Here is a 27,420-nt window from a genome sequence, read left to right on the forward strand (position 1 = left end):
CTCTTTCTTAAAGGCGCAGAAATGTTTACGAAAGGGACATACTGCCATTCTGGCACTTGTCACTGACGCATCAGCAAAGGAAAAGAAGCTGGAGGATATACCAGTTGTGCGTGATTTTCCTCAAGTGTTTCCTGAAGATTTACCTGGTTTACCTCCTCATCGTCAAGTCGAGTTTCAGATTGAGTTAGCTCCTGGAGCAGCACCAATAGCCCGCGCACCGTATCGTTTAGCTCCAACCGAACTGGAAGAACTGTCGAAGCAGCTACAAGAGCTCTTGGAAAAGGGCTTTATTCGTCCAAGCTCTTCGCCTTGGGGAGCTCCAGTGTTATTTGTGAAGAAGAAAGACGGTACGTTCAGGATGTGCATCGACTACCGCGAACTCAATAAGGTGACGGTGAAGAACCGTTATCCTCTTCCGCGCATAGATGACCTATTCGACCAGTTGCAAGGGTCGTGTTACTATTCCAAGATTGATTTAAGGTCAGGGTATCATCAGCTGAGAGTCCGGGATGAGGACGTCTCCAAAACCGCTTTCAGAACTCGCTACGGTCATTACGAGTTTCTTGTCATGCCATTCGGGCTTACGAACGCGCCTGCAGTCTTCATGGATCTTATGAACAGGGTGTGCAAACCTTATCTTGATAAGTTTGTTATCGTTTTCATCGACGACATTTTGATTTACTCCAAGAGTCAGGAGGAGCACGAGCAGCACTTACGTCTTATCTTGGAACTTCTTCGAAAAGAGCAATTGTACGCAAAGTTTTCAAAATGCGACTTCTGGCTTCGTGAAGTCCACTTCTTAGGCCATGTGGTGAACAAGGATGGGATTCATGTCGATCCATCCAAGGTTGATTCGATCAGAAACTGGCCAGCACCACGTACACCGACAGAAATACGCCAATTCTTGGGTTTGGCGGGTTACTACAGGCGATTTATTAAAGACTTCTCAAAGATCGCGCAACCACTTACTATGCTAACACAGAAAGGTGTCGTTTACAGATGGGGTAATACGCAAGAGGCCGCTTTTCAGTACTTAAAGGATAGGCTTTGCAGCGCACCTATTCTCTCATTGCCAGAGGGCACGGATGACTTCGTGGTTTATTGTGACGCATCGATACAGGGGCTTGGTTGTGTATTGATGCAGCGGGATAAAGTTATTGCCTACGCTTCGCGGCAACTCAAGGTTCATGAACGGAACTACACGACGCACGATTTAGAGCTGGGAGCTGTTGTTTTCGCGCTTAAGATATGGCGACACTACCTGTACGGTACCAAGTGCACGATTTACACCGATCACAGGAGTCTCGAGCATATTCTTAAGCAAAAGGATTTGAATATGCGTCAACGGAGATGGGTTGAACTTCTAAACGACTATGAATGCGCCATCAAGTATCATCCAGGCAAGGCCAATGTTGTGGCTGATGCCCTCAGTCGGAAAGACACTCTACCTAAGCGCGTGCGAGCGCTACAGCTTACTATTCAGTCCAGTCTTCCTGCACAGATACGAGCTGCTCAGTTAGAAGCACTGAAACCCGAAAACGTCAAAGCTGAAGCCTTACGCGGCTCAAGGCAACGCATGGAACAAAAGGAAGACGGCGCCTACTATGTAACGGGGCGTATTTGGGTCCCACTTTATGGCGGTTTACGCGAACTTGTAATGGATGAAGCTCACAAGTCTCGCTATTCGGTACATCCAGGGTCGGATAAAATGTACCACGACATCAGCACTACTTATTGGTGGCCTAGTATGAAGGCTCACATCGCTACGTACGTTGGAAAATGCTTAACCTGTGCGAGAGTCAAGGTTGAATATCAGAAACCAGCTGGTCTACTTCAGCAGCCTAAGATACCGCAATGGAAATGGGAAGAAATTTCCATGGATTTTGTTACCGGTCTACCTAGATCTCAGCGTGGGAACGATACAATATGGGTCATAGTTGATCGACTCACCAAGTCTGCACACTTCCTGCCGATCAAGGAAACGGACAAGTTCTCCACTCTCGCAGACGTCTATCTTAAAGAAGTTGTTTCGAGGCACGGAGTGCCCACCTCTATTATTTCGGATCGCGATGCACGATTCACGTCAGAGCTTTGGCAAGCGATGCACAAATCCTTCGGCTCACGATTAGACATGAGCACAGCATATCATCCTCAGACGGATGGGCAGTCTGAGCGAACTATCCAAACTCTAGAAGACATGCTTCGAGCGTGCGTTATCGATTTCGGCAACGGCTGGGAAAAGCACCTCCCTTTAGTGGAGTTTTCATACAATAACAGTTACCACACCAGCATTCAAGCCGCTCCATTTGAGGCATTGTACGGACGTAAATGCCGGTCACCTCTCTGTTGGGCAGAGGTGGGGGATAGTCAAATTACGGGTCCAGAGATTGTAGTGGACGCCACAGAAAAGATTGCGCAGATACGACAACGCATGGCGGCAGCACGCGACCGTCAGAAAGCCTACGCGGACAAGCGTAGAAAGCCATTGGAATTTGAGGTCGGGGACCGGGTTTTATTGAAAGTTTCACCCTGGAAGGGTGTGGTTCGATTTGGTAAACGAGGCAAACTGAATCCGCGGTACGTCGGACCATTCGAAATCTTAGAAAAGATTGGCAAAGTAGCCTACAGATTAAACCTACCAGCTGAACTCGGTGGAGTTCACAATGTATTTCACGTGTCGAATCTGAAGAAATGCCTATCAGATGAGACCCTTATAGTTCCTTTTAAGGAACTCACTATCGACGAGCGGTTGCAGTTCGTCGAGGAACCAGTTGAAATCACGGACCGGGATGTTAAGGTCCTCAAACACAAGAGAATCCCTCTTGTTCGAGTTCGTTGGAACTCCCAGCGTGGCCCAGAGTATACCTGGGAACGCGAAGACCAGATGAAAGAAAAGTACCCCCAGCTATTCGAAACCAATGCATCCACTTCTGAGGCTGAAGCTACTACTACTGAATTTCGGGACGAAATTCCAAATCAACGGGGGGATGATGTGACACCCCAGGAAAACCAGTGAACGATGTAACTTACCCAGCTTCCTCAGTGAGTGCGTACCAAATTTCGGGACGAAATTTCTTTTAAGTTGGGGATAATGTGACAACTCAAATTTCCAAAATTTCTATTTCGTATTTATTGCACGATCATGTATTGATTGCCATGAAGTTATTTATGGTTTGATTGTTTGGTTGTATTTGTGAAACTTGTCAAATGTGTGAACTTGTTAGTGTGAAACACAAAGATCCTTCGAAGGATAGGTCCAACCTTCGAGGGATCACGAAACATGACTTACAGATCGAAGGATCACGAAAGATAACCTTCGATTCGAAGGATCAACTTTCGGTTCGAAGGATCACGAAACATATCCTTCGACCAAGGACTCTATCCTTCGAACAAAGATAGGATCCTTCGACATCCTTCGGCCCAGTCTTTCTAATGGGCTTGGCCCATTCCTGTGATACGTTTTTTATACGTGAATGCATGTAAGTCGACAGTTATTTCCAAAAACCCTAGTTCCATTGTGTGTGTGTGACGGCATAGCAGACCCATTCTCTGTTCGAAGATCTCGTTCCGTAATCCAGATTTTCCGGTTAGTGTGTGATGTTGTTTATGTTAATAGATGATGCTTTGAGTGTATATGATTTCATGATTTATCAATTGTCTTGCAATATGTTGTTTGTATGTTAACCGGATATGTATGTTAATCGGATATGGATGTTAATCGGATATGTATGTTAATCGGATATGGATGTTAATCGGATGTGTATGTTAATCGGATCTGTTGTGATGATGTTTAATGATAATGTTTTGTGGATCGGCTGTGATATTATGCAATTCGGAATTTTTATTGTTCATGGAACCGGAACATAATATGATTAAGTGTTATTATTGTTCATGTGGTTAAATTAGGGTTCATGAGGTTTAATATGAAACTCCCTGTTTGATCGATTCTGAGGTAACCGAATACTTGAATTTGTGTTAATTGATAATCACGGATAAACTTGGAAACTTTGAGTAAACGTAACTGATATTTATCGAAAGATATTAGTTATTCGAAACATAGTTGTGACCGAAAGATACTTGTTAGTCGAAACATAGTTGTTGTGACCGAAAGATACTTGTCCTTCGAACCATAGTAGTGTTGACCGAAGGATAGCATTGACCGAACCATAGTAGTGTTGACCGAAAGATAACAGCGTGGTCGAAAGATGACATTTGGTCGAAAGATGACATTTGGTTCGAAACATAACAATTGGTCCGAAAGATAACTGTGATAACTAATATGTCGAAAGATAACAGTTGGGTCGAAAGATAATGGGGGGGGGGGTTATAAACATACTTTGAATGATGGAATGTATGCTTGATTTATTTGGCATGCCATGCTTGGTGATGAATGTTAACATTTGTATTCGTGTACACTAGCTGATGATTTAATGTGAAATGATACGTGTTGTGCCGATATGCAAACTGACTGTTATGTGATACATGATTGATGCATGATATTGGCTATCAAGCACTATGTGACATTAGATTTCATGCGTATCATTGCGAACATGAACTGATTTGTTATACGTGCATACAATAGGACGTGATTAATTACTTGTGAGTGCATAACCTAGCATACCGAGCAAACCAAGGTGAGTTCACACTCCTACTAAGGCATGGGATTCCCGGGTCGTGGGAATGGGTTAAAGGTTATCATTGACTAAGAACGTATATATGCTTTCCTAGACTATCACCTATCATGGTCCTCGGATGTCAGGACGGTTCCGTAGGTTGGGATAACACCTACGTGGTCACATGCCAATTACTGCCTCGGATGTCAGGCACGCACGTAAAACCTACGTGTACGCATTACTTACTTCTATCCTCGGTTATGAAGGATACGTGCGTAAAACCTACGCACACCCCATACGCGCTACTGTTCTCGGACGAAGAACAGGGATGATACGAATAGTCTAGTGGTCACATAACATGGGAAGCCCCCACCTGTATAACTTACTATTGGCCCTGTAGAGCCACCCGTTACTTACTGTTACGCATTTACTTACTGTGAACTCGCTCAACTAGTTTGTTGATCATTCTGTTACATGCCTTGCAGATCGTTAGGTACTTGGAGCTTGCACTGGAGAAGCGGGTCGTTGTGGGCAAGGATCGTGGTTTCTACGTTGAACTATTATGACATTTAAAACTATTAACTATTGTTGGTTTATTTACTATGCTTCCGCTACACTTTGAAACTATGGTTATGTTTTGAACACCTATCGTATTGAATGGATGGTTTACATTTATTTTACTTAATATTAATTACATGTTCAATATGATTGGTGGCTTGATCCTGGTCAGTCACGCTCCCAAGCGGTGATACTCCGCGTGTGGATTTTGGGGGTGTGACAAACCATTCTACTTGGAAAACCAAAACTGGTTAAAATAGACTTCAGAAAAGACTAGCTAACCGTATCATAAGCTTTCTGGATATCAATCTTGAAAGCACACCTTGGTTTTCCCTTATGAAGATGGTAATTATGCATTAACTCCTGAGTGAGCAGAATATTATCAGATATCCTCCTACCCGGAACAAACGCTGATTGATTTATATTCACCAAACTACCCAAACTACCTTTTATCCGATCTGCCAAAATTTTGCTAATGCATTTAAAAATGACATTGCAACAAGAAATGGGTCTATATTCCAAAACCGAAGAGGGAGTAGGAACTTTAGGAACGAGAGCAATTATAGTGTGGTTCACCTGCTGAAGCAATTTACCATTATCAAAAAACTGCAGAATAGCATCCGAGACCTCCTCACCCACTATATCCCAAGCTTTCTTGAAGAAAACCGACGTGAAACCATCTAGCCCGGGAGCTTTATTATCTCCAATACTGAACATTGCAGCCTTTATTTCGTCACAAGTCACAGGCCGAATCATATGATTAGCTTCAACTGGGTTAACGGTCTTTGAAAACAAATCCTCCATAGACATATCATCAACCTCAGTCTCGATACCCAAAAACTTCATATAGTGATCAACTAATGCACGTTCCACATCTGAACCCTCAAAATGATTACCATTAGCATCATTAATTGAGTGAATTTTACTCCTTGCATTCCTACTCTTAACAAAATTGTGGAAATACGTCGTATTGCCATCTCCCGCACTAAGCCAATCAAGTTTTGCCTTCTGTTTTACGAAAGACTCCTCATCATAAGCAGCACTATGAAGCTCCTTTATAATGTTTGATTCTTTGACCCGAAGCTCAGCATCAAACGGGTTCTGGTCAATCAGCTTATGGACTTCATCCAGACTAGATCTAAGTTCATCAACTATGCATGCAAATTACCTTGTTTGTGGAGAAGATTCCGTAAGGGATGTTTTAGGTTTCGAAGCTTTTTTACCACTGAGAGCATCGGAATACCTACAATGTTTTTGCTCCATTCAGCCATTACACAATCCTTAAAAGGTTTTGGCTTTGGCCGAACCTCTCTAGCCGTTTTCAAAATACATGGTGTGTGGTCCGACAACCGGTAAGGATGATAATCCACATGAGCATTCGGGAAATCATCTAGGAAAGTAACATTACCCATCACCCGATCAATCTTCTTTAGGACGCCTATTCCATCTCTAGGTTTTTGGTTCCACATAAAATGAAGACCATGGCCTGGAATATCTAGCAACTCATTATGTTGAACACATTCAAAAAAGTCCCTCATACCTATCGTAGGAGTGGAGGATCCATGCAAACAATCATCCATATAAAGGGCTGAGTTGAAATCCCCCATCACAATCCACGGTTGATTCCTGACTACCAACTTATGCTTGCATAGGTCTTGCCATAATACCCGTCGTTCTTGATAGGTATTCTTAGCATAGACAAAAGACACAAACAAAACTTTGGAATCGATGTTAGACTTAAGCTGGACATGCATAACCTGGTCCGTTTGAGCTAGCACCATAAGCTGAATACGATCATCATTCCATCCCACAATGATTCTGGTCCCTTTGTTACATACCCCTCCATTGGACGTCCATTCCCACTTTTTAAACACTCTACCACACACTTTCGAAAGCTTTGAAACCTCCACGTGAGACTCTAAGATAGCACAAACATTTAAATGATTTTCTTTAACTATTTGCTGAACCTCCCTTTGTTTCAGGGGCTGGTTCAAGCCCCTTATATTCCAGGCGGCTATGCTATCCATAAAAACCCATGTCAACGGGAGTGCTTGCCCCCTCAGAACGATCATTCTTTGTATTCATACTCATAAAAGACGAAACTTCCGTTTGGACAGGGTCAACAAAACCCTCCTCTTCAGCATTACTCTGATTTGGTTGTTTTGAACTCTTAACAACTCGGCTAGTCCCTGTTCCATCAATCTTCTCATAAAGCGGATCCTCAGAATGCAGCTCATTTAATGTACCTGATTTCAAAGAATCATCTGCTAGACTTTCAAACTTATTTTGAGTGTCCACAGGATAGGAAACTCTTTTGGCTTCCGGCTGATCTTTCGTTCCTGAGGTACTAGCACCCGTAGAATTAGACTTAGGCTTGTACATGAACTTCGGCTTTTGCTTTTTCTGTGGAAAACCATACTTTGCTGTTTTCCTTTTATCCATAATGTACCCCTCCTCATCAATAATAACCTGTTTTGCTTTATCCTTCGGAGTTCTCGGGCATGACGAATTATTATGACCAAATAAACGACAAGTATCACTTCGATGCGGTTTCCACTCGTATTCTATTTTAATGTTTTCCTTTACAAAACCCTCTTCATCCATTTTTGAAATAGCAACTACTACATGATTCTTTAATTCGTTTTCTGCATTAATCTCCACCAAAGCACGAGCATAACTGGTCCGACCCCAATTATCAATACACATATCAGCTGTATAAGCGTCTAACCTCTTGGGAACACCTACTTTCGAAGCCAGAAGACTAAGACCATCATCCGTGTAAACAGCAAGAGGAACATTATGAAGCTTGATCCAAACAGGAACAGACTTAATACCATCCTTCTTTAAACTGATTGTCGGACCCCATACATTCAGGAATAACGGCATCTTACGTATCAACCATGGACCCCCCTCAAGAACTTTATTCATACCCTCCTTAGAGTCAAATTTGAAAAAGAAAAATCCATCTGAGTTCATCATAGCCTTTACAAACCCATACTTCGCCCAAACATTCTTTACATAATATTCTACTACCGGAAACGGTAATCTATCACCAAGAAAATAACCATATAGAACGTTTTCAAATTTCTTTTGTACCTGCCGAACAGCTTCTTTCGGAATAACCACATCAGCCTCCTCCACCGTCTCCGTAGATTCCAGAAGTCTGAAATTAACCTCACGTTTCCCTCTCGTATTGAGCTTAACCCTATCCGCATATGTAACCTGAGAAGAGCTATTAGGGTTCGAACTCTCTCCTACAACAGAAGTGTAACCCGGTTGTGTTTTTTCCAAATTCATAGGAACAGTGATTTTTGTTAACTCATCAATGACATTGATCAATTTCGGATTGGCCTGTGACGTTTGAAAGCTACCCCGACGCGGCAGCAAGATGTTACCATCAATATCAACTACCCTACTAGCAATACCCTTGAAAGGTAACGGCGGCTTACCCCTATCATCCTCTGGGAGATTACCAGTCGTGAAACGTTCATTCAGTGCAGAAGTATTCGTATTATCCATAACAAAAGATTCAGCTAACCATGCAACACAAACAAGCAAGAACGCAGGAAAAAAAAACCCTCAGCGACACAAGCGAAAGAAACCCTAAACCAGAAAGAAAACGAAAAACCCTAATCACCGACTTCAAAAGATTAGAAACCAGGGTAAGGTCTAGAAACCTTACTCAGAAGGATCGACAAAACCCCAATACCTAACCCAGATCGATCGAGAATAAGGTTGGGAAATAAAAGAAATAGGGTTTCTAGATGAATCGCCAATATCGCCTTGGGAACCAGAGAGAAGCCATTCGCAACCTTTTGATGTTAACACAAAGACAAACCACTCGTGTGGTTCAGTCGTGCAAAGTATCCTTGATCAATAGAACTCAAGCAAACTTAAGCAAACCAGAGAAATCAAGTAGCACCTAGTAATCGAACCACTAGTCAAACAATAGACGCCTAAATCGGACGATCGGACAGAATGAGGTATTGTAAACCAAATGAGTGTTGGAACACATGTGATATGGTTTGACAAAGCCTACATCCTAAATCGGAACCTAACCTAAGTGCTTTCGACCCATCGTGACCCATTAAGGTAGCTTACGCTACTTTAACGCGTCGTGCGCGCAAAAGCGCGTTCGAGACGTCTAACTAGTCCTATGACAAGTATTATATGCCTCTTTATTTTTAAATATGTTACATAATCAGTTACGTGGCAAAAGCTTAGGTTACATATGCTTAATTACCAATTATGCATGAAAAGGGTATTTTGGTAATTTACCTAAGGCATATAAACTACTTATCATAAAACTTCTTAAAACTAGGTGACCATAAGGTATAACCTCGGAAGGTTATTCCCTATGCTACTATGGTCACTAAACATGTTTGGTCGGATCCTAATGATCGACCAAACGGGTCGTGTTCGAAAGTCTAAGCGGGTGTTTAGTCCGCTTGACTTACGACTTTACATAAGCACTAATCTAAAAAGTGACGAGCTAAACATGCTAGAACATGTTTAGTTAAGTTAGAAAACAGGTTTTGATATCAAAACAAACGGTTTTGATATCCTAGAGTAGTTTTTTTTGGGTAAAGGGTTACCCCGGTGATTTTATATATTCACAAACATAAACACAAGTAGTGTAGAGAGCCTACACTAGTTCAATCATAGGACATGCCCTATGAAAGCAAAACCATGAAACAAACAACTCAAAGAGAGCTAAACCACAAACAAAACGACTAGACTACCACTATCTAGCCAAACAAAACACATCTACTGTCCGCTAATCAGCTGCCATCATCCTGCATTTCGGCACTCTTTATCTCCCAATCCCTTAGCAACCTTCGAACATTGGCACAATCCTTCAGCTTCGCTCCCATTAGTTTATACCGCACTTGTTGAGTAATGAGTTCACTAATAGCTTCCGGAGGCCGCAATTGATTCTTGAACAGCCTAGCATTACGCTCCTGCCAAATGAAATAAGCACTAGCCGCCACTAACAGTCTCGCAACATAGTCGTTAACTGCTTTTGACTTGTCACGCTCACGCAACCATTTGACAACTTCTTCCCACTTCGGCTGAACTAGATCCATGCCAACTTTACTTCTAACCATACTCCACACTTGGGCCGAAAACTTACATTCAAAAAACAAGTGATCATGAGAATCATGGTTCACGTAACATAGTAAACAACACATCATGTTCATGTTCTTTCTTCGCGAAATATCCCAGCTCAATATTTTATCTTGAGTAAGCAGTTTTCGCTTCATGATAAGCCACATTAAGAAAGCATGACGCGGAATGCATTGACTAAACCACACGATATTACACCAATTTACTGGCTCTTCGCGATGCCTAACCGAATCCCAAACTCGAAAAGACGAGAAATCAAGTTTATCATCACCATGTCGCCACCAAAATTTATCAGATTTGTTCGGATCCAAGGACAACCGATCAATCTGATTTAGAGCCGGGTATACATCCCTCCACGCAACTGGCCACCTCCAAACATTATCAGAATAGACTTCGGACACATTAGAGTTCAAGTGAAACCCCGCATTAGCAATGAGACGAGGAGAGAAAAACTGCTCTAGAGGCCCTAATTCGCTCCAAGTATCAAACCAAGCTGAAGTGTCTAAGCCATTTCCAATATCGGACCATATGAAGCTTCTCAACATAGGACGGAGCTGGAGAATTTTTCGCCAAGACCAACAGCAAGCCGACGGCACCTTGCAAGCCCAAAAACTTTTACCCCTTAGCCGATACGCATGAACCCACTCAACCCATAGAGATCGCCGGTTCGTAAGGATACTCCAAATATGAGCAGTCATAAGAGCAATATTAACATCTCCAATCCGACGAATCCCTAATCCACCTTCAAGTTTAGGAACACAAACCGTTTTCCATGAAACTTTCGCACGGCCCTTTTGAAAAGCATTATCATGAAACCATAAAAAATTCCGCATCAAAGCCTCCAAATTAACAATCACACGCTTTGGCAGCAAGAAAACAGAAGACCAGTAAATATGAAGCGAAGACAAAACGGATGTAATGAGCTGCAACCTGCCTGCAAAAGAAAGTAACTTATTCCTCCAATGCATAATTCGATTTTCCAGCTTCTCCACCAAGATATGACAATCTTTGTAAAGGAGCCGCGAGGAAATAAGGGGCACACCCAAATATTTCACCGGCAAACAGCCTTCTTTGAAAGGCATAATGTTCAGAATAGCGTTCTTCACATAAGATGGAACATTCGAGAAATAAACAGTACTCTTCTGAACGCTTGGAAACAAACCGGACATATTAGCAAAAGACTCAAGAGACTTCATAATGCACCTAGCCGAAGCAATCTCACCTTTCGAGAAGATAAACAAGTCATCCGCAAAACACAAGTTTATAATTTGCTGACGTTCACACCTGTTATGGAATTTGAAAGACGAGTCAATCCTTACCGACTGCTGCAATATGGCTGTTAGAACCTCCATGACAAGAGTGAATAAATAAGGAGAAACCGGGTCACCTTGTCTTAACCCACGACTACCCTTGAAGTACCCATGAACTTCCCCATTAACAGATATCGAAAACGTGGTAGTGGAGACACAAAGCATAATCCAATGAACCATGGTTTGATGAAACCCGAAACCAACCAAAATACTTTTAAGAAACTTCCAATCAACAGTGTCATAAGCCTTCTGGATATCAACTTTAAAAGCACATTTCGGAGGGCCGATGTTACGATGATAATTATGCATTAACTCTTGGGTAAGCAAAATGTTATCCGAGATTTTTCGCCCAGGCACAAAGGCTGACTGGTTAATACTAACAATGTCATCCAAAACCACTTTAATTCTATCAGCAACAATCTTGCTAATGCATTTATATAAGACATTACAACACGCGATAGGCCGATAATCAGTAACCATACTCGGAGAAGAAGATTTCGGAAGAAGCACAATAAGAGTGTGGTTTAATTCCCGAAGAAGCTTACCGTGAGTGAAAAAATCAAGAACAGCCTTGGTAACTTCACTACCCACAATCGGCCAGGCACCCTTAAAGAAACCCGCAGTGAAACCATCAGGACCCGGAGCTTTGTCAGAACCCATCGAAAACATGGCATTCTTGACCTCTTCAGAAGAAACCGGACGAACCATATGAGCCGCTGCATTCAAATCCAACGATTTCGTAAAAAAAATCTGGAGCTGGCATAAGAGACGAGTCCCTTGTACCACCCAAAAATTTCTCATAGTGATTAATAAACGCTATGTGAACCAAATCATCTTCATACACCTTGCCACTAGTATCCCGAATCACATTGTTGCGGCTATGATGCACTCTGTTTTTAAGGGATGAGTGAAAAAACGCGGAATTCATATCCCCAGCCGCTAACCATTCCACTTTCGACTTTTGTTTCAAGAACCGCTCTTCATCTAGCAAAGCTTCCTGATAAGCACGGCGGATGTTAACTTCATCTTCACGAAGTAACGCAGAAGACGGATCCTTATCAATACTAATCTGAATCCCATCCAACTTGTCACGCAAATCCTGAACTTTCTGATGTAAATTTCCTTGTTGAAAAAGCAAGACTCGGAGAGGAGTCTTTAACATCCTTAGCTTCTTCACAACAGAAAACTGAAACACACCATCAACACTCGTATCCCATATACGCTTCACAATGTCTAAAAATTCCGATTTATGAACCAAAAAATTAGCAAATTTAAAAGACTTGTGCTTTAGATTCCCAGCTTCCTGAATTTTCAACACACAAACACAATGGTCAGATAACCTAGCCGGTTGAAACAAAGCCACCGCATTCGGAAACAAAGCAATAAACTGCGAATTCCCCTAGATTCTATCGATTTTCTTCATTAAACCAATCCCTTTTCTCGGTTTTTGGCTCCAAGTAAAATGGCAGCCCGAACGATTCACATCAAGCACCTCTATATCGGCTACACAATCCTGAAACTCCCGCATACTAGCCGAAACAGCCGAACAACCCATAGACTTATCCTCAAGATTCAAAGCCGAGTTGAAATCACCAAGCATGACCCAAGGAGCGTCACTAACAAACGCTTTATGAACCGAGAGCTGGCTCCAAAGATCCCTACGCGAAATATAATAGTTTGCAGCATAAATAATCGAACAAAACACCATTCTTTTAGCTTAAGAATCAATTGCAAGTGCATGACCTGATCCGTCTGAGATAGAACCATAACATCAAAAATATAGGGATTCCAGCCAACAATAATTCTTGTACCTTTAGAGCAACGAGCCCCATTAGAAGACCAATTCCACGACCGAAACACCGACTTACATATATTAGATAGATTGCACGGGTCAACATGAGTTTCAAGAACAGCACACAAACTAAGTTTAAAATCTTTGATAACTTGATGAACCTCCGCTTGCTTAATGGGGCGGTTCAAACCCCGAATATTCCATGAAGCGATGTTAACCATTAATGACTAGCGATGAAGGAGTGCTTGCCCCTTTTTTATGATCAGTTTTAGAAGTACCATGCCTCAAATAATCATCCATATCGTAAACATCCGCATTGGTATAGACCTCATCCTCCACCTCGTCCTGCACATTTTCACGAGCATCACCAGCTTTGTTGCTCTCATCTACCTCATTAGCAGTTGGATCATTAAGAACATCAAACGGGTTAGCCGAATGAAAGCTCTGAGTGCTCTGATTACGCGAACCACTACCCGTCTCTTGATTCTTTTTAGCTACCACAGGTCTGTACTCAAACTTTGGTTTTGGCTTGTTAATCGGGAAACCAGTCTTTTTGGCAGCTTTCTTTCCGTAAACTCCAGTGTACCCCTCATCGTCCACCACCGGCTTCTTGCCTGTCTTTATATCTTTACGGACATTTGCCTGTATCTTAGGCTGGCAAGGACATTGCTCATCAGAATGACCGAATACACTACAATGAGTACAACGTAACGGATTCCACTCGTATTCCACTGACATCGATTCCTTAATAAACCCCTCCCCCTCAGGTTCAGGTATCGCTAACGATATCTCCTCCCTTAGTTGCTTGTCAGCCGACACTTCGATTAAAGCTCTCGCGTAACTGCTACGTCCCCACATATCCATGCACATTGCTGAAGTATACGAATCCAAAGCTTTCGGCACACCTATTGTAGTTGCAATCAAACTAAGGCCATCCTCCGTGTAAGCGGCAATCGGAACATCCTGAATTTTTACCCATATCTGCACCGTTTTGACACCCTTTTTTTCCAGCTTAGTCGTCGGACTCCAAACATTTAGACATAGCGGTTGTGACCGGATAATCCATGGCCCCCCCTTCAAGACATTCAACATCCCGGCTTCGTCTGAAAACTTGAAGAAAAAAAACCCATTATCGTTCATCATCGACTTTTGAATACCATACTTCTTCCAATTGTTTCGCACATAATAATCGACTACTGGGAACGCTACACGATCACCCAGAAAATAGCCATAAAGCGTGTTTGCCATTTTATCCCGAGCTACTCGAACCGATTCTCTTGACAGAACAACATCACAACCCTCATGCACCTTTTCACTCGTGAGAGAACGCAAATTCAGCTTCACTGAATTGTTAGCACGGAGTGAATCCGCATATGTTCTAGGCTTGGAGGAACTGCCATTATCAACCTTTTCTCCCATACTGTCAACCTGGTCGTCTTTCCCACTACCCGAAGCAACAAAGGCCGATCGATTCTCATCTAGTGAAACCGGAGTAGTAATCTTAGAGAGCTCATCAATAATATTTATCTTTTTAGGTTCAGTAACAATACCACGTCGAGGAAGCAGCGGATTGCCATCAATGTTCACTATGCGGCTAGCGATACCCTTTACTTGTAAAGGAGGTTTACCACGATCACCCGTAGCAACCTCAGCAGAAGACTTTAACGCATCCATGCATAAAAAACGACAACTCTCTCCTTAAACAAAACAGCAAACAACCATGCACAGAAACCCTAGACGATCCGTTAACCAAAAAACGCAGAGCACAAAGAAAATAGAAACCCTAAAACTAGCAAAACCTATCCCATGAACGAAAGAAATAGGCGGCGGCAAAGATCAAAGCAAACCCTAGATGAAATCGACTCAAGAACGCTAACTAGTTCGTTATAGAAGATTGAAAATCAACCAATAATCACAGACTGTTATACATTCATCAAGAATGCTAACTAGATTCGTTATAGACGATTGACAATCAACAACTAATCACAGACTGTTATACGTTCAATCACGAAAAGATCTTGGGAGCCATGAAGAGCAAATCGCCATCCTAGAGTAGTTTGGTTACAAAATACGCGAGAAAACGCATTTTGACCGAAACTACGACTCGTCACTGAGCCTAGATAACGTGGAAATCAGTAGGTATAGTCACTAAGGACTATAACTATCGTGATTACGCTCACGTTATGAAGTTCAAACGAACTTCGCGTTGACCATAAACTGGTCAAAGCTGAAAGTTAAACACAGTTTGACTTTATCGATAAAACGAATGAAAAGAACGAAAGAATACTTACAGAAGGCCCCGCAAGATTTGATTCCGATTTTTCTCTCAGGTAGGAAGCATATACTTCCACTTAGAGAGCATAAATCAGATTTCAAATTGTGGGTTTTGAAGTGAAATGGATGGGGTATTATAGGTCGTTGGTGTCGTGTCATGATGTATAGTTGACTAGGTTATGGGGTATTATAGGTCGTTGGTTTCTGTTTTTGATTTACATATATGGGGCATGTCCTGTATATGAACTAGTGTGGAACACATCCTCACTACTTGTACTTATTTGCGGTTGCATTTTAATAGAATCACCGGGGTAACCCTTTACCCAAAAAAAAAGTGAAATGGATGGGGTATATATAGGATTTCTAGAACCGTTAAGATCGTTCCTAAAAAACTGAGCTTTGATCTGGACCTTACATGTGTGCCCATGGTTTTCTAAAACCATGGGAGCCCCAAATGTGGACTATTTTCATTGAATACCAGCCCATGGTTTTGCAAAACCATGGGTGAAAACCATCAACACTTCAAAATGGACTAGGTTCATTGAATCTGCCAGAAATTTCAAAAAATGGTCCCTACACTTGTAAAACTTGATTTTTTTGGCACTTTTAAGCCCCGTTAACCCCATTTCAAGGATCTAAAATAAAGTTAAAGTATAGGGAACTTAAAATATGCTCAAAAACATCTCGGATGTCGGTTTGTTTGGTCGTACGGTTGCGTTATTCGCTTAATTACGACGGAAGTCGTAACGGACGCAAAAACGATCCAAATCAAGCGACGAATGGAATTTTCTTATGCCAAACACTATAATAAAATATTTTAGTGCTTACATAATTTTTTTTTGATGTCCGGATATATTCAGAACGTAAGATATGCGCGAAAATGCAAACTTGTGCACTTTTTGACGCTTTTAGTCCCTATTGATCAATAAAGTTTATTTTAGCATACCGAACCCCTCAAAGCCTATTTCTAAGCTATGTAAAGGATATTTAGGGTATGTTTAACTTATGATCAAGTTCCGGAATGTTCGTTACTATAAAAATCGGTATAGTTTCACAGTTTGACACAAATAGTCCCTGCGATCGAACAAACTTGATTTCAACACACCAAACCATCCAAAACATATTTTTAAGTTATGTGGAAGTTATTTAAGGTATGTTAAGCCTATTTCACTATTCCGGAGTGTTCGTTGCATTGAACTAGTTATATTTACGCATCCGTGCGCATATAACCTTCCAGAAAGCGATTTAGAGCTTGAAATCGGAGTCGAATTGAATTGAAAATTTACCAAACACAATTACACACATAATAACATAAAAACACATGTAATTACACCAAAGCACATTGCTTTATTGATAACCAACATTGTTTTATATTGAACCACGACTACAGAACACAGTTGTCACACACGTAACTCTTTTGACGGCTTCTAGCTGTCTGAAGGTTATCACGAATCTTCTTGACCTTATCTGTAGTCTCTAGAATGAGTTCAGGTCCAGTAAGCTGAGCTTCACCCATCTCATTCCAGTAGACCGGTGAATGACATTTTCGACCGTATAAAGCTTCGAAAGGAGCCATGTTAATGCTAGAGTGATAACTATTGTTGTAGGAGAATTCGATCAATGGTAGATGTGAATCCCAACTACCACCAAAGTCAATCACACATGCTCTAAGCATATCCTCTAAGGTCTGGATTGTTCTCTCAGATTGACCATCTGTCTGCGGATGGTATGCTGTGCTCAAATTAAGTTGGGTACCCATGGCAGATTGCATGGTTCTCCAAAAGCGAGACGAGAATCGAGCATCTCTGTCAGATATAATGTTCAACGGAACACCATGTCGAGATACAATCTCATCAACATATAACTTGGCAAGCTTGTCAGCAGATAGATCCTCACGGATCGGCAAGAAATGTGCTGACTTGGTTAGACGATCAACAATAACCCAAATGGCATCATGACCTCTTTTTGTAAGCGGCAGCTTGGTAATGAGATCCATAGCAATGTTTTCCCATTTCCAAACTGGAATCTCTGGTTGCTCCAATAATCCAGAGGGATGTTGGTGTTCTGCCTTAACCTTAAGACAAGTAAGGCATTTGGAAACATATAAGGCTATGTCTTTCTTCATACCCGGCCACCAATACTGGGTTCGAAGATCCTTATACATTTTATCTGCACCAAGATGAATAGAATAACGAGTCTTATGAGCTTCATCCATAAGCAAGGTGCGAAGATCGTCTGTACTTAGGACCCACAAACGGCCCATGAAATAGAAAATCCAAAAGTCTTTCAGTTCAAGCTCAGGCTTAGTATGACACAATAATTCTTTACCCATCAAGTCTTGTGTAACACAAGTATGTTGAGCCTGAATTATGTGGGTTTGAATGTCAGATCGAACCTGAACACAGTGAAGCTTGACATGTTCCTTACGACTCAATGCGTCAGCCATGACATTCGCCTTACCAGGATCGTAGCGAATTTCGCAATCATAGTCGTTTAGGAGTTCTACCCAACGTCGTTGCCTCATGTTTAGTTCTTTCTGATTGAAGATATGCTGGAGACTTTTGTGGTCAGTAAACACTACGTACTTTGTACCGTACAGGTAGTGTCTCCAGATTTTGAGAGCAAAGACTACTGCACCTAACTCAAGATCATGAGTTGTGTAGTTTTTCTCGTGTACCTTCAGCTGTCTTGATAGAATAGGTGCATAAGAACGCAACCAAGGCCTAAATTGGATGCATCACAGTACACAACAAAATCGTCATTACCCTTGGGCAAAGATAGAATAGGTGCATTGCAGAGTTTTTGTTTCAAGGTCTGAAAAGCTTTTTCCTGTTTGGATCCCCACTCAAAAGGTTTATTCTTCTGAGTTAATGCAGTGAGAGGAACCGCAATCTTGGAGAAGTTTTCAATGAAACGGCGGTAATAACCCGCTAGACCAAGAAATGAACGAACCTCGGTAGGAGTAGTAGGAGTATCCCAATCCTTAATCGCATTGATTTTGGCGGGATCTACATGTATACCTTGTTCGTTGACTATGTGTCCCAAAAATTAAACTTCCTTAAGCCAGAATTCGCACTTGGAGAATTTGGCGAAAAGCTGTTCTTTCTTTAGGAGCTCCATTGTAAGATGAAGATATTGCTCATGAGCAGCTCGAGTCTTAGAATAGATCAAAATATCATCAATGAAAACGATGATGAACTTGTCCAAATAAAGCTTACAATCCCTTTCATCAAGTCCATGAAAACAGCAGGAGCATTAGTTAAACCGAAAGGCATAACTGTGAACTCATATTGACCATAACGCGTACGAAAAGCTGTCTTGGGAATATCTTCTTCGATGACTCGAAGTTGATGATACCCAGAACGCAGATCAATCTTTGAAAAGCAAAATCACCCTGTAGCTGATCAAAGAGATCATCAATGCGAGGTAGGGGATATCGATTCTTGATGGTAAGCTTGTTAAGCTCACGGTAATCGATACACATCCTGAATGATCCATCTTTCTTTTTCAAAAATAGGATAGGAGCGCCCCACGGTGAAAAGCTCGGACGAATGAATCCTTTGTCAGAAAGCTCCTGAAGCTGCTTAGATAACTCTTGCATCTCAGATGGTGCGAGACGATAAGGTGATTTAGCAATGGGATTTGCACCAGGCACAAGATCAATGCAAAACTCAACTTGGCGTACAGGGGGGTAAACCATGTAATTCTTCAGGAAATACCTCAGGATAATCCCGAACAACAGGGATATCTTGGATAGTCTTACCCTTGCCTTTCTCCTCTACAACATGTGCCAGGAAAGCAACATAGTTCTTTCATAGGTATTTGTGGGCTTGGGTAAAAGACATAAGCTTAAGACCACTGACGGGTTTCTCCCCACGAACTTCTAAGATCTCACCAGTCGAAAGCGGTATACAGACCAACTTTTCAAGACATACCACCTCAGCATGGTACTTGGATAACCAATCCATTCCTACTATAACATCAAAGCTCCCGAGTTGCATCGGTGTGAGGTCAATGGGGAAAAGATGGTTATTAAGATTCAACTGGCAATTTTGAAGAACCGAGTCGAGTACAACAGGCTCACCACTAGCTACTTCTACTATCAAGGGCTTTCCTAGTTTTGTTCTAGTCATCGCAAGCAAAGGCTCAAATGCTAAGGACACAAAACTCTTATCGGCACCCGAATCAAATAGAACAGAAGCATGATGGTTGTTAACAAGGAACGTACCGTTCACCACTTCGCTATCTGAGCGAGCCTCATTTGCATTCAGATTAAAAGCTCTACCACGATCCGGTGCTTGATTTGCATTTGCCAACCTCGGGTAGTTGTTCCTGTAGTGGGTCAGATCCCCACAATTGTAACACGAACCAGGCGGAAAGTGAGGTCGTGCAGGATTTTGGGCAGGGTTTTGCACAGCTTGGTTTTGAGCTGCCTGATTTTGATTAGGAGCAAAAAGGCAGGTGTTCGCAAGATGACCAGACTTGCCACAATTCGTACAGATGCGACATTGCAACTGTGGCTCGTGGTGGCTATTACATCTGTTGCACAGAGGTGCATTTCCCGCATACTGCCTCTTGGCAGCAGGTTGTTGTGACAACTCGAATTTCTGAGATTCTATTTCGTATTTATTGCACGTTCATGTATTGATTAGTCGTGTATTTGCACAATTGATTTTCCATGGGATTATATATGTTTTGATTATTGGATTGTGCATAGTTGTTTGCTAATTGTGAAATTGGTAAATATATGAACTTAGTGATAAAATTAGAAAATGGTTTTGAGATGGGGTAATACTGTAAAATAGATTAGTTAAGGGTGTAGAGGGTCATTAGTGAACTTAAACTATACTTAACCCTAAATCCTTCACTAAACTACACACACAAGAATTCAAGCACGTACTCTCATTTCTTTGGCTCCCTAGCAATCATCACCATCATCATTGGCACTAGATAATCATCACTTGATTCCTCCTTCTCTAGAATCATTCAAGGTAATTGTTAATGATTGTGCGTTGATTGTTTATTGATTTCTTGATCATGTGTTCATGGAAAACCCTAGTTTCTCATATGATATTCTGTGATTTAACCCTGGATAGTCGAGATTACGACATGATTAGATGCATGCTTGATAGGTTATCATTGTGATGATTGTCGTGGTTTAACATCGGTTGAATAATCTTGTTTTCTGCCGTCGATACGATTAGATTTAGGGTTTTGCTTGGCTGTAAAACGTAACTGGAGAATGATATACGTAACTGCTTTGATCTTGTTGAGTATGTGGAATGTTGGAATGCACGCATAGTTGAATGTCTGAGTTTATTCACAAATCATAAATGTCCGAGTTTAAACTATTCGAGGCAATCTGAGTTTATTGATCACCCCATGCCCGAGTTTAATATGATACCCTTAGTCCGACTTTGTTAGGAGAATTGATGGCCCGACTTTAAAGTTTATCATGTAGTCCGAGCTTAATATGCAACACCTAGTCCGAGTTTAATGTGATGAAGTATGTCCGAGGTTAATATGTGTAACATGATCCGAGTGTTTAATGAAATTATGTCTGAGTTTATTTGATGAAATTAGGGACCGAGCTTATTTGATGAATGTATGGACCGAATTATTGAATGAATATCATGTTACCCGAGTTTAATGATCCAATCTAGTCCGAGTTTGTTATATCAATATAAGGCCGAGTTTAATGAAAAGCAAATGGTCCGAATTTGTTATGTGACGGGTAGTCCGAGTTCAAAGGAGGACCCCTTGTCCGAGTTTATTATAAAATTGGTGGATGTCCGACTTTGTTTGGGCCTTTGTTGGTCCGAGTTTAATTAATGGACTCAAGGGTCCGAGTTTATGGCTTTGTGATGTTGGTCCGATCATTTAAATCACAAGGTCCGAGTGTGTGTGTGTGTGTGTGTGTGTGTGACATGATGGGCCGAGTTTATTGTATGATATATCATGTGTTACCCAAGTTTTGAACAGGGGAGACCCCCCCCATACTTGTCTGAGTTTTTGAGAGGTGCATGATCCTGTAAACGTTCATATGAATTACGTGAATTGTATGAATGGGTTAACTGTTACGTGATACATGATTGATACATGATATTGGCTATCAAGCACTATGTGACATTAGATTACATGCGTATCATTGCGAACATGAACTGATTTGTTATACGTGCATACAATAGGACTTGATTGATTACTTGTGAGTGCATAACCTAGCATACCGAGCAAACCAAGGTGAGTTCACACTCTTACCAAGGCATGGGATTCCCGGGGTGTTGGGAATGGGATTGAAAGGATAAGGTTGAATAGATACACTACTGACACTATGACTAGACTACCATAATACTATCCTCGGATGTGAAGGATACTTATACTGATCACTATCCTCGGTCGTGAAGGATACTTATACTGATCACTATCCTCGGATGTGAAGGATACTTATACTGATCACTATCCTCGGTCGTGAAGGATACTTATACTGATCACTATCCTCGGATGTGAAGGATACTTATACTGATCACTGTCCTCGGTTGTGAAGGATACTTATACTGATCACTATCCTCGGTTGTGAAGGATACTTATACTGATCACTATCCTCGGTTGTGAAGGATACTTATACTGATCACTATCCTCGGATGTGCAGGATACTTATACTGATCACTATCCTCGGTTGTGAAGGATACTTATAGTTACGAATAGTCTAGTGGTTATACAACATGGGAAGCCCCCACCAATAGAACGTACTAACGGCCCAGTAGAGCCACCTGTTACAAACAAACTTACTATTACGCATTTACTTTCTGTGAACTCGCTCAACTAGTCGTTGACCCTCTGTTACATGCCTTGCAGGACGTTAGGTATATGGAGCTTGCACACGGAGGAGCTGGTCGTTGTGGGGCTTGGATCTTGATCATCTTGTTAAACACTTTTGATATTTGATACTTATTTGCGATGGGTTTTACAATAATACGCTTCCGCTAAACAATGTTAACTTACTTATGTTTTGGAAACACCTTTCATATTGAATTGGTTTGGATTATATTACATTTACTTTTACTTTATACAATGTTCTGTATGATTGGTGGCTTGATCCTGGTCAGTCACGCTCCCAAGCGGTGAAACTCCGCAGGTGGATTTTGGGGGTGTGACAGATTGGTATCAGAGCCATTGGTTATAGAGAACTTGGTTTTAATGTGGGAAAACGTTTTTATTAAAACCAGACTATAACCAGAACAGTGCTCTCAACGATCCACAACGACGCTTCGCTCCACGTGCAAGACTCGACATCCTAGGTAATAAGGTTTATGTTTATTACCTGCTTGCTAGAACTGCATAGAACTTTGCTCGTAGTATGCTTAGATTACATTGCACATTACTTGTTATTGCTTGAGAACACCTATGTGCTTACACTCTTCTGTCATCGTGCTACTCGCGAACCATTCTCGCTTACGTTACATTTGCTATAAAGGTCATGGCCGGATATATCAACATGACACAAGCCCAGTTGACGGCTCTCATTAACGAACGAATTGCTGCGGCACTTGCAGCCATACAAGCAGAAGGTAAACCCTGCAGTCGTAACTAGGGTCTTTAGATCCTACACTCCTAAACCAACTTTTGTGTTTAACCTTGTCCTATTCTTATACACGATAGGTCAACACGCTCAGTCACCTGTTTACACCTTCAAAAATCTCAAGGATTGCCAACCTAGTACCTTCAGTGGAACTGAGGGGGTTGAAGGCCTCCTCCATTGGTTCGAGAGACTCGAAACTGACTTCGAGGTGCATGATTGCCCTGAGTCACGTAGAGTAAAGTTTGCTACTGGAACACTCGAAGGTGCTGCATTTACCTGGTGGAAAGCACAGGTTCAGATGTTAGGGCTGGCAGCTGCTAATGCCACCCCCTGGAACGAGTTCAAGGACTTAATTAAGGAAGAGTTTTGCAGTCGAGAGGACATCCACAAACTAGAGGTAGAGTTCCTCAACCTACAGATGGTGGGGTCTGAAATTGAAGTTTATACAAGGAGATCGAATGAATTAGCCACATTTTGTCCTACTATGGTAGACCCTCCCACCAAACGTATCGAGCTGTATATCAAGGGTCTGGTGCCAGAAATTCAGAGTCATGTGACTGCAGCTAACCTTGGCACTATCCAGCAAGTCACTCGTCTTGCTCATCGTCTCACCGATCAGGCAGTGGATCAGAACAAGCTGCCAAAACGCATCAGTACTACCACTACTGCTGCCACTACTTCTGCTACTCCCAGGGACAACAAAAGAAAATGGGATGGGGATTCCAGCAAGGGATCAGCTCCAGTTCAGTCACAGGTTCAGCAGCAAAAGACTGACCATTACCAGAGTCCCAGTCAGCACTCTTCAGGCAACCAGGGGCAGGGTGGATATCGGGGAATTCATCCACTATGTAACAGGTGCAACAGACACCACAGTGGATGGTGTCGCAAGGAACAATGTCAGAGATGTCTCAAGATTGGTCATGAAGCAAAGGATTGTCGAAACTCACGTCCTGTAACCCAAGAACAACAACGACCGCCTCAACCTTCACAGAACCAGCAACTGCAACTACCAGCTCCACAGAACACACAGCAGCAGCCACAACGTGGGAACGGGGGATGTTTCCAGTGTGGGGCTGAAGGTCATTTTAAACGCGATTGCCCTCAATTAAACCAGAACCAGACTCAAAACCACGACCATGGAAACAGGGACGACAACGGGGAAAGCGTTGGGGGAAGCATAAAAACAAATTGATTAGAAAAAATTGTTTGCGTCCATTTACATGTGATAATCATTCAAACAGGGTGGATACATCATTCCTGTTTGACACTACCGGGGCAGCGTGTACATGGTTGGTCAGGGAGACGCAATGAACGATATTTGAACTTATAACTTATCTTGGGTTTTCATTATTATGTTTACGCTACTCAAACAAAGTTTGGTTTGAACATCAATTGTATTGGGTTTTATGAATTATTTTCACTGCTATACTTTATGTTTGATGTGATGGATAGTTTGATATTATTGAGCGCACCTGCCGTATTTATGGACCTTACGAACAGGGTATGCAAACCCTATCTTGACAGGTTCGTCATCGTCTTCATCGACAACATTCGGATCTACTCCAATAGTCAGGAGGAGCACGAGCAGCACTTACGTCTTATCTTGGAACTTCTTCGAAATGAGCAACTGTACGTAAAGTTTTCAACATGCGACTTCTGGCTTCGTGAAGTCCACTGCTTAGGCCACGTAGTGAACGAGGACGGGATCCATGTTGATCCATCCAAGGTAGATTCGATCAGGAACTGGCCAGCACCGCGTACACCGACAGAAATACGCCAATTCTTGGGTTTGGCGGGTTACTACAGACGGTTTATCAAGGATTTCTCGAAAGTCGCTCAGCTGCTTACACTACTGACACAGAAGGGTGTCGCCTACCGATGGGGCAACACGCAGGAAACTGCTTTCCAGTACCTAAAAGATAGGCTTTGCAGCGCACCTATTCTCTCATTGCCAGAGGGCACCGACGATTTCGTGGTCTTGTGTGACGCATCGATACAGGGGCTTGGTTGTGTATTGATGCAGCGTGATAAATTATTGCCTACGCTTCGCGACGACTCAAGATTCATGAACGGAACTACTCGACGCACGATTTAGAGCTGGGAGCTGTTGTTTTCGCGCTTAAGATATGGCGGCACTACCTGTACGGTACCAGGTGCACGATTTACACCGATCACAGGAGGCTCGAGCATATCCTTAAGCAAAAGGATTTGAACATGCGTCAACGGAGATGGGTTGAACTACTGAACGACTACGAATGCGCCATCAAGTATCATCCAGGCAAGGCCAATGTTGTGGCTGACGCCCTCAGTCGAAAGGACACCCTACCTAAGCGCGTGCGAGCGCTACAGCTTACTATTCAGTCCAGTCTTCCTACACAGATACGAGCTGCTCAGATAGAAGCATTGAAACCCGAAAACGTCATGGCCGAAGCCTTATGCGGTTCAAGGCAACGAATGGAAGAAAAGGAAGACGGCGCCTACTATATAACGGGGCGTATTTGGGTCCCACTTTATGGCGGTTTACGAGAACTTGTGATGGACGAAGCACACAAGTCTCGCTATTCGGTACATCCAGGGGCGGATAAAATGTACCACGATATCAAAACAACATACTGGTGGCCAAGTATGAAAGCCCACATCGCCACCTATGTTGGCAAGTGCTTGACCTGTGCGAGAGTCAAGGTTGAATATCAGAAACCCGCAGGTCTACTGCAACAACCCAAGATACCACAGTGGAAATGGGAAGAAATTTCTATGGATTTCGTTACGGGCTTACCTAGATCCCAGCGTGGGAATGATACCATATGGGTAATTGTGGATCGACTCACCAAGTCTGCACACTTCTTGGCTATCAAAGAAACGGATAAGTTTTCTACCTTAGCAGACGTCTATTTGAAAGAAGTGGTTTCGAGGCACGGAGTGCCAACCTCCATTATTTCGGATCGGGATGCACGATTCACGTCAGAGCTATGGCAAGCGATGCACAAATCCTTCGGCTCACGATTAGACATGAGCACAGCATATCACCCTCAGACAGATGGGCAGTCTGAGCGCACGATTCAAACTTTAGAAGACATGCTCCGAGCGTGTGTTATCGATTTCGGCAATGGCTGGGAAAAGCATCTCCCTTTAGTGGAGTTTTCATACAATAACAGTTATCATACCAGCATACAAGCCGCTCCGTTCGAGGCATTATACGGACGTAAATGCCGGTCACCTCTCTGTTGGGCAGAGGTGGGGGATAGTCAAATTACGGGTCCAGAGATTGTAGTGGACGCCACAGAAAAGATTGCACAGATACGACAACGTATGGCGGCAGCACGTGACCGTCAGAAAGCCTACGCGGATAAGCGTAAGAGGCCATTGGAGTTTCAGGTCGGGGACCGGGTTTTACTAAAAGTCTCACCCTGGAAGGGTGTGGTTCGTTTTGGCAAACGGGGCAAATTAAATCCGCGGTATGTCGGACCGTTCGAGATCATTGAGAAAATCGGCAAAGTGGCCTACAAACTGAACCTACCAGCTGAACTCGGTGCAGTTCACAATGTATTTCACGTGTCAAATCTGAAGAAGTGCCTGTCAGATGAGACCCTCATAGTTCCTTTTAAGGAACTCACTATCGACGAGCGGTTGCAGTTCGTCGAGGAACCAGTTGAAATCACGGACCGGGATGTTAAGGTCCTCAAACACAAGAGAATCCCTCTTGTTCGAGTTCGTTGGAACTCCCAACGTGGCCCAGAGTACACCTGGGAACGCGAAGACCAAATGAAAGAAAAGTACCCACAGTTATTCGAAACGAATGCAACCACTACTGAGGCTGAAGCTACTACTACTGAATTTCGGGACGAAATTCCAAATCAACGGGGGGATGATGTGACACCCCAGGAAAACCAGTGAACACTACAGCTTACCTAGCTTCCTCAGTGAGTGCGTACCAAATTTCGGGACGAAATTTCTTTTAAGTTGGGGATAATGTAACAACTCGAATTTCTGAGATTCTATTTCGTATTTATTGCACGTTCATGTATTGATTAGTCGTGTATTTGCACAATTGATTTTCCATGGGATTATATATGTTTTGATTATTGGATTGTGCATAGTTGTTTGCTAATTGTGAAATTGGTAAATATATGAACTTAGTGATAAAATTAGAAAATGGTTTTGAGATGG

The 27,420-nt window shown here is 42.4% G+C and overlaps 1 protein-coding gene across 1 annotated transcript; it reads right to left on the reverse strand.

Annotated features, from left to right (window-relative positions):
• Positions 1-5,444: 5,444 nt before the first annotated feature.
• Positions 5,445-8,690, reverse strand: LOC118489700. Its single transcript, XM_035987226.1, has 3 exons — positions 7,205-8,690; positions 6,415-7,089; positions 5,445-6,322 (listed from the first exon to the last, which is right to left on the reverse strand). Exons 1-3 carry the CDS (start codon positions 8,688-8,690, stop codon positions 5,445-5,447), a joined length of 3,039 nt encoding a protein of 1,012 aa, XP_035843119.1.
• Positions 8,691-27,420: the final 18,730 nt, after the last annotated feature.

This window comes from Helianthus annuus, unplaced genomic scaffold (genome assembly GCF_002127325.2).
Source record: "Helianthus annuus cultivar XRQ/B unplaced genomic scaffold, HanXRQr2.0-SUNRISE HanXRQChr00c003, whole genome shotgun sequence".
In the NCBI taxonomy this organism is placed as follows: domain Eukaryota; kingdom Viridiplantae; phylum Streptophyta; class Magnoliopsida; order Asterales; family Asteraceae; genus Helianthus; species Helianthus annuus.

Excerpts from the sequence above, each read along its gene's own strand:
- LOC118489700 (XM_035987226.1), bottom strand. The coding sequence starts at position 8,690 with ATGGATAATACGAATACTTCTGCACTGAATGAACGTTTCACGACTGGT. Across the intron at positions 7,090-7,204 it reads AAGCACTCCCGTTGACATGG|AGTCTCACGTGGAGGTTTCA; the intron begins GTTTTTATGGAT and ends GTGCTATCTTAG. Across the intron at positions 6,323-6,414 it reads ATGGAGCAAAAACATTGTAG|TTGATGAACTTAGATCTAGT; the intron begins GTATTCCGATGC and ends TTGCATGCATAG.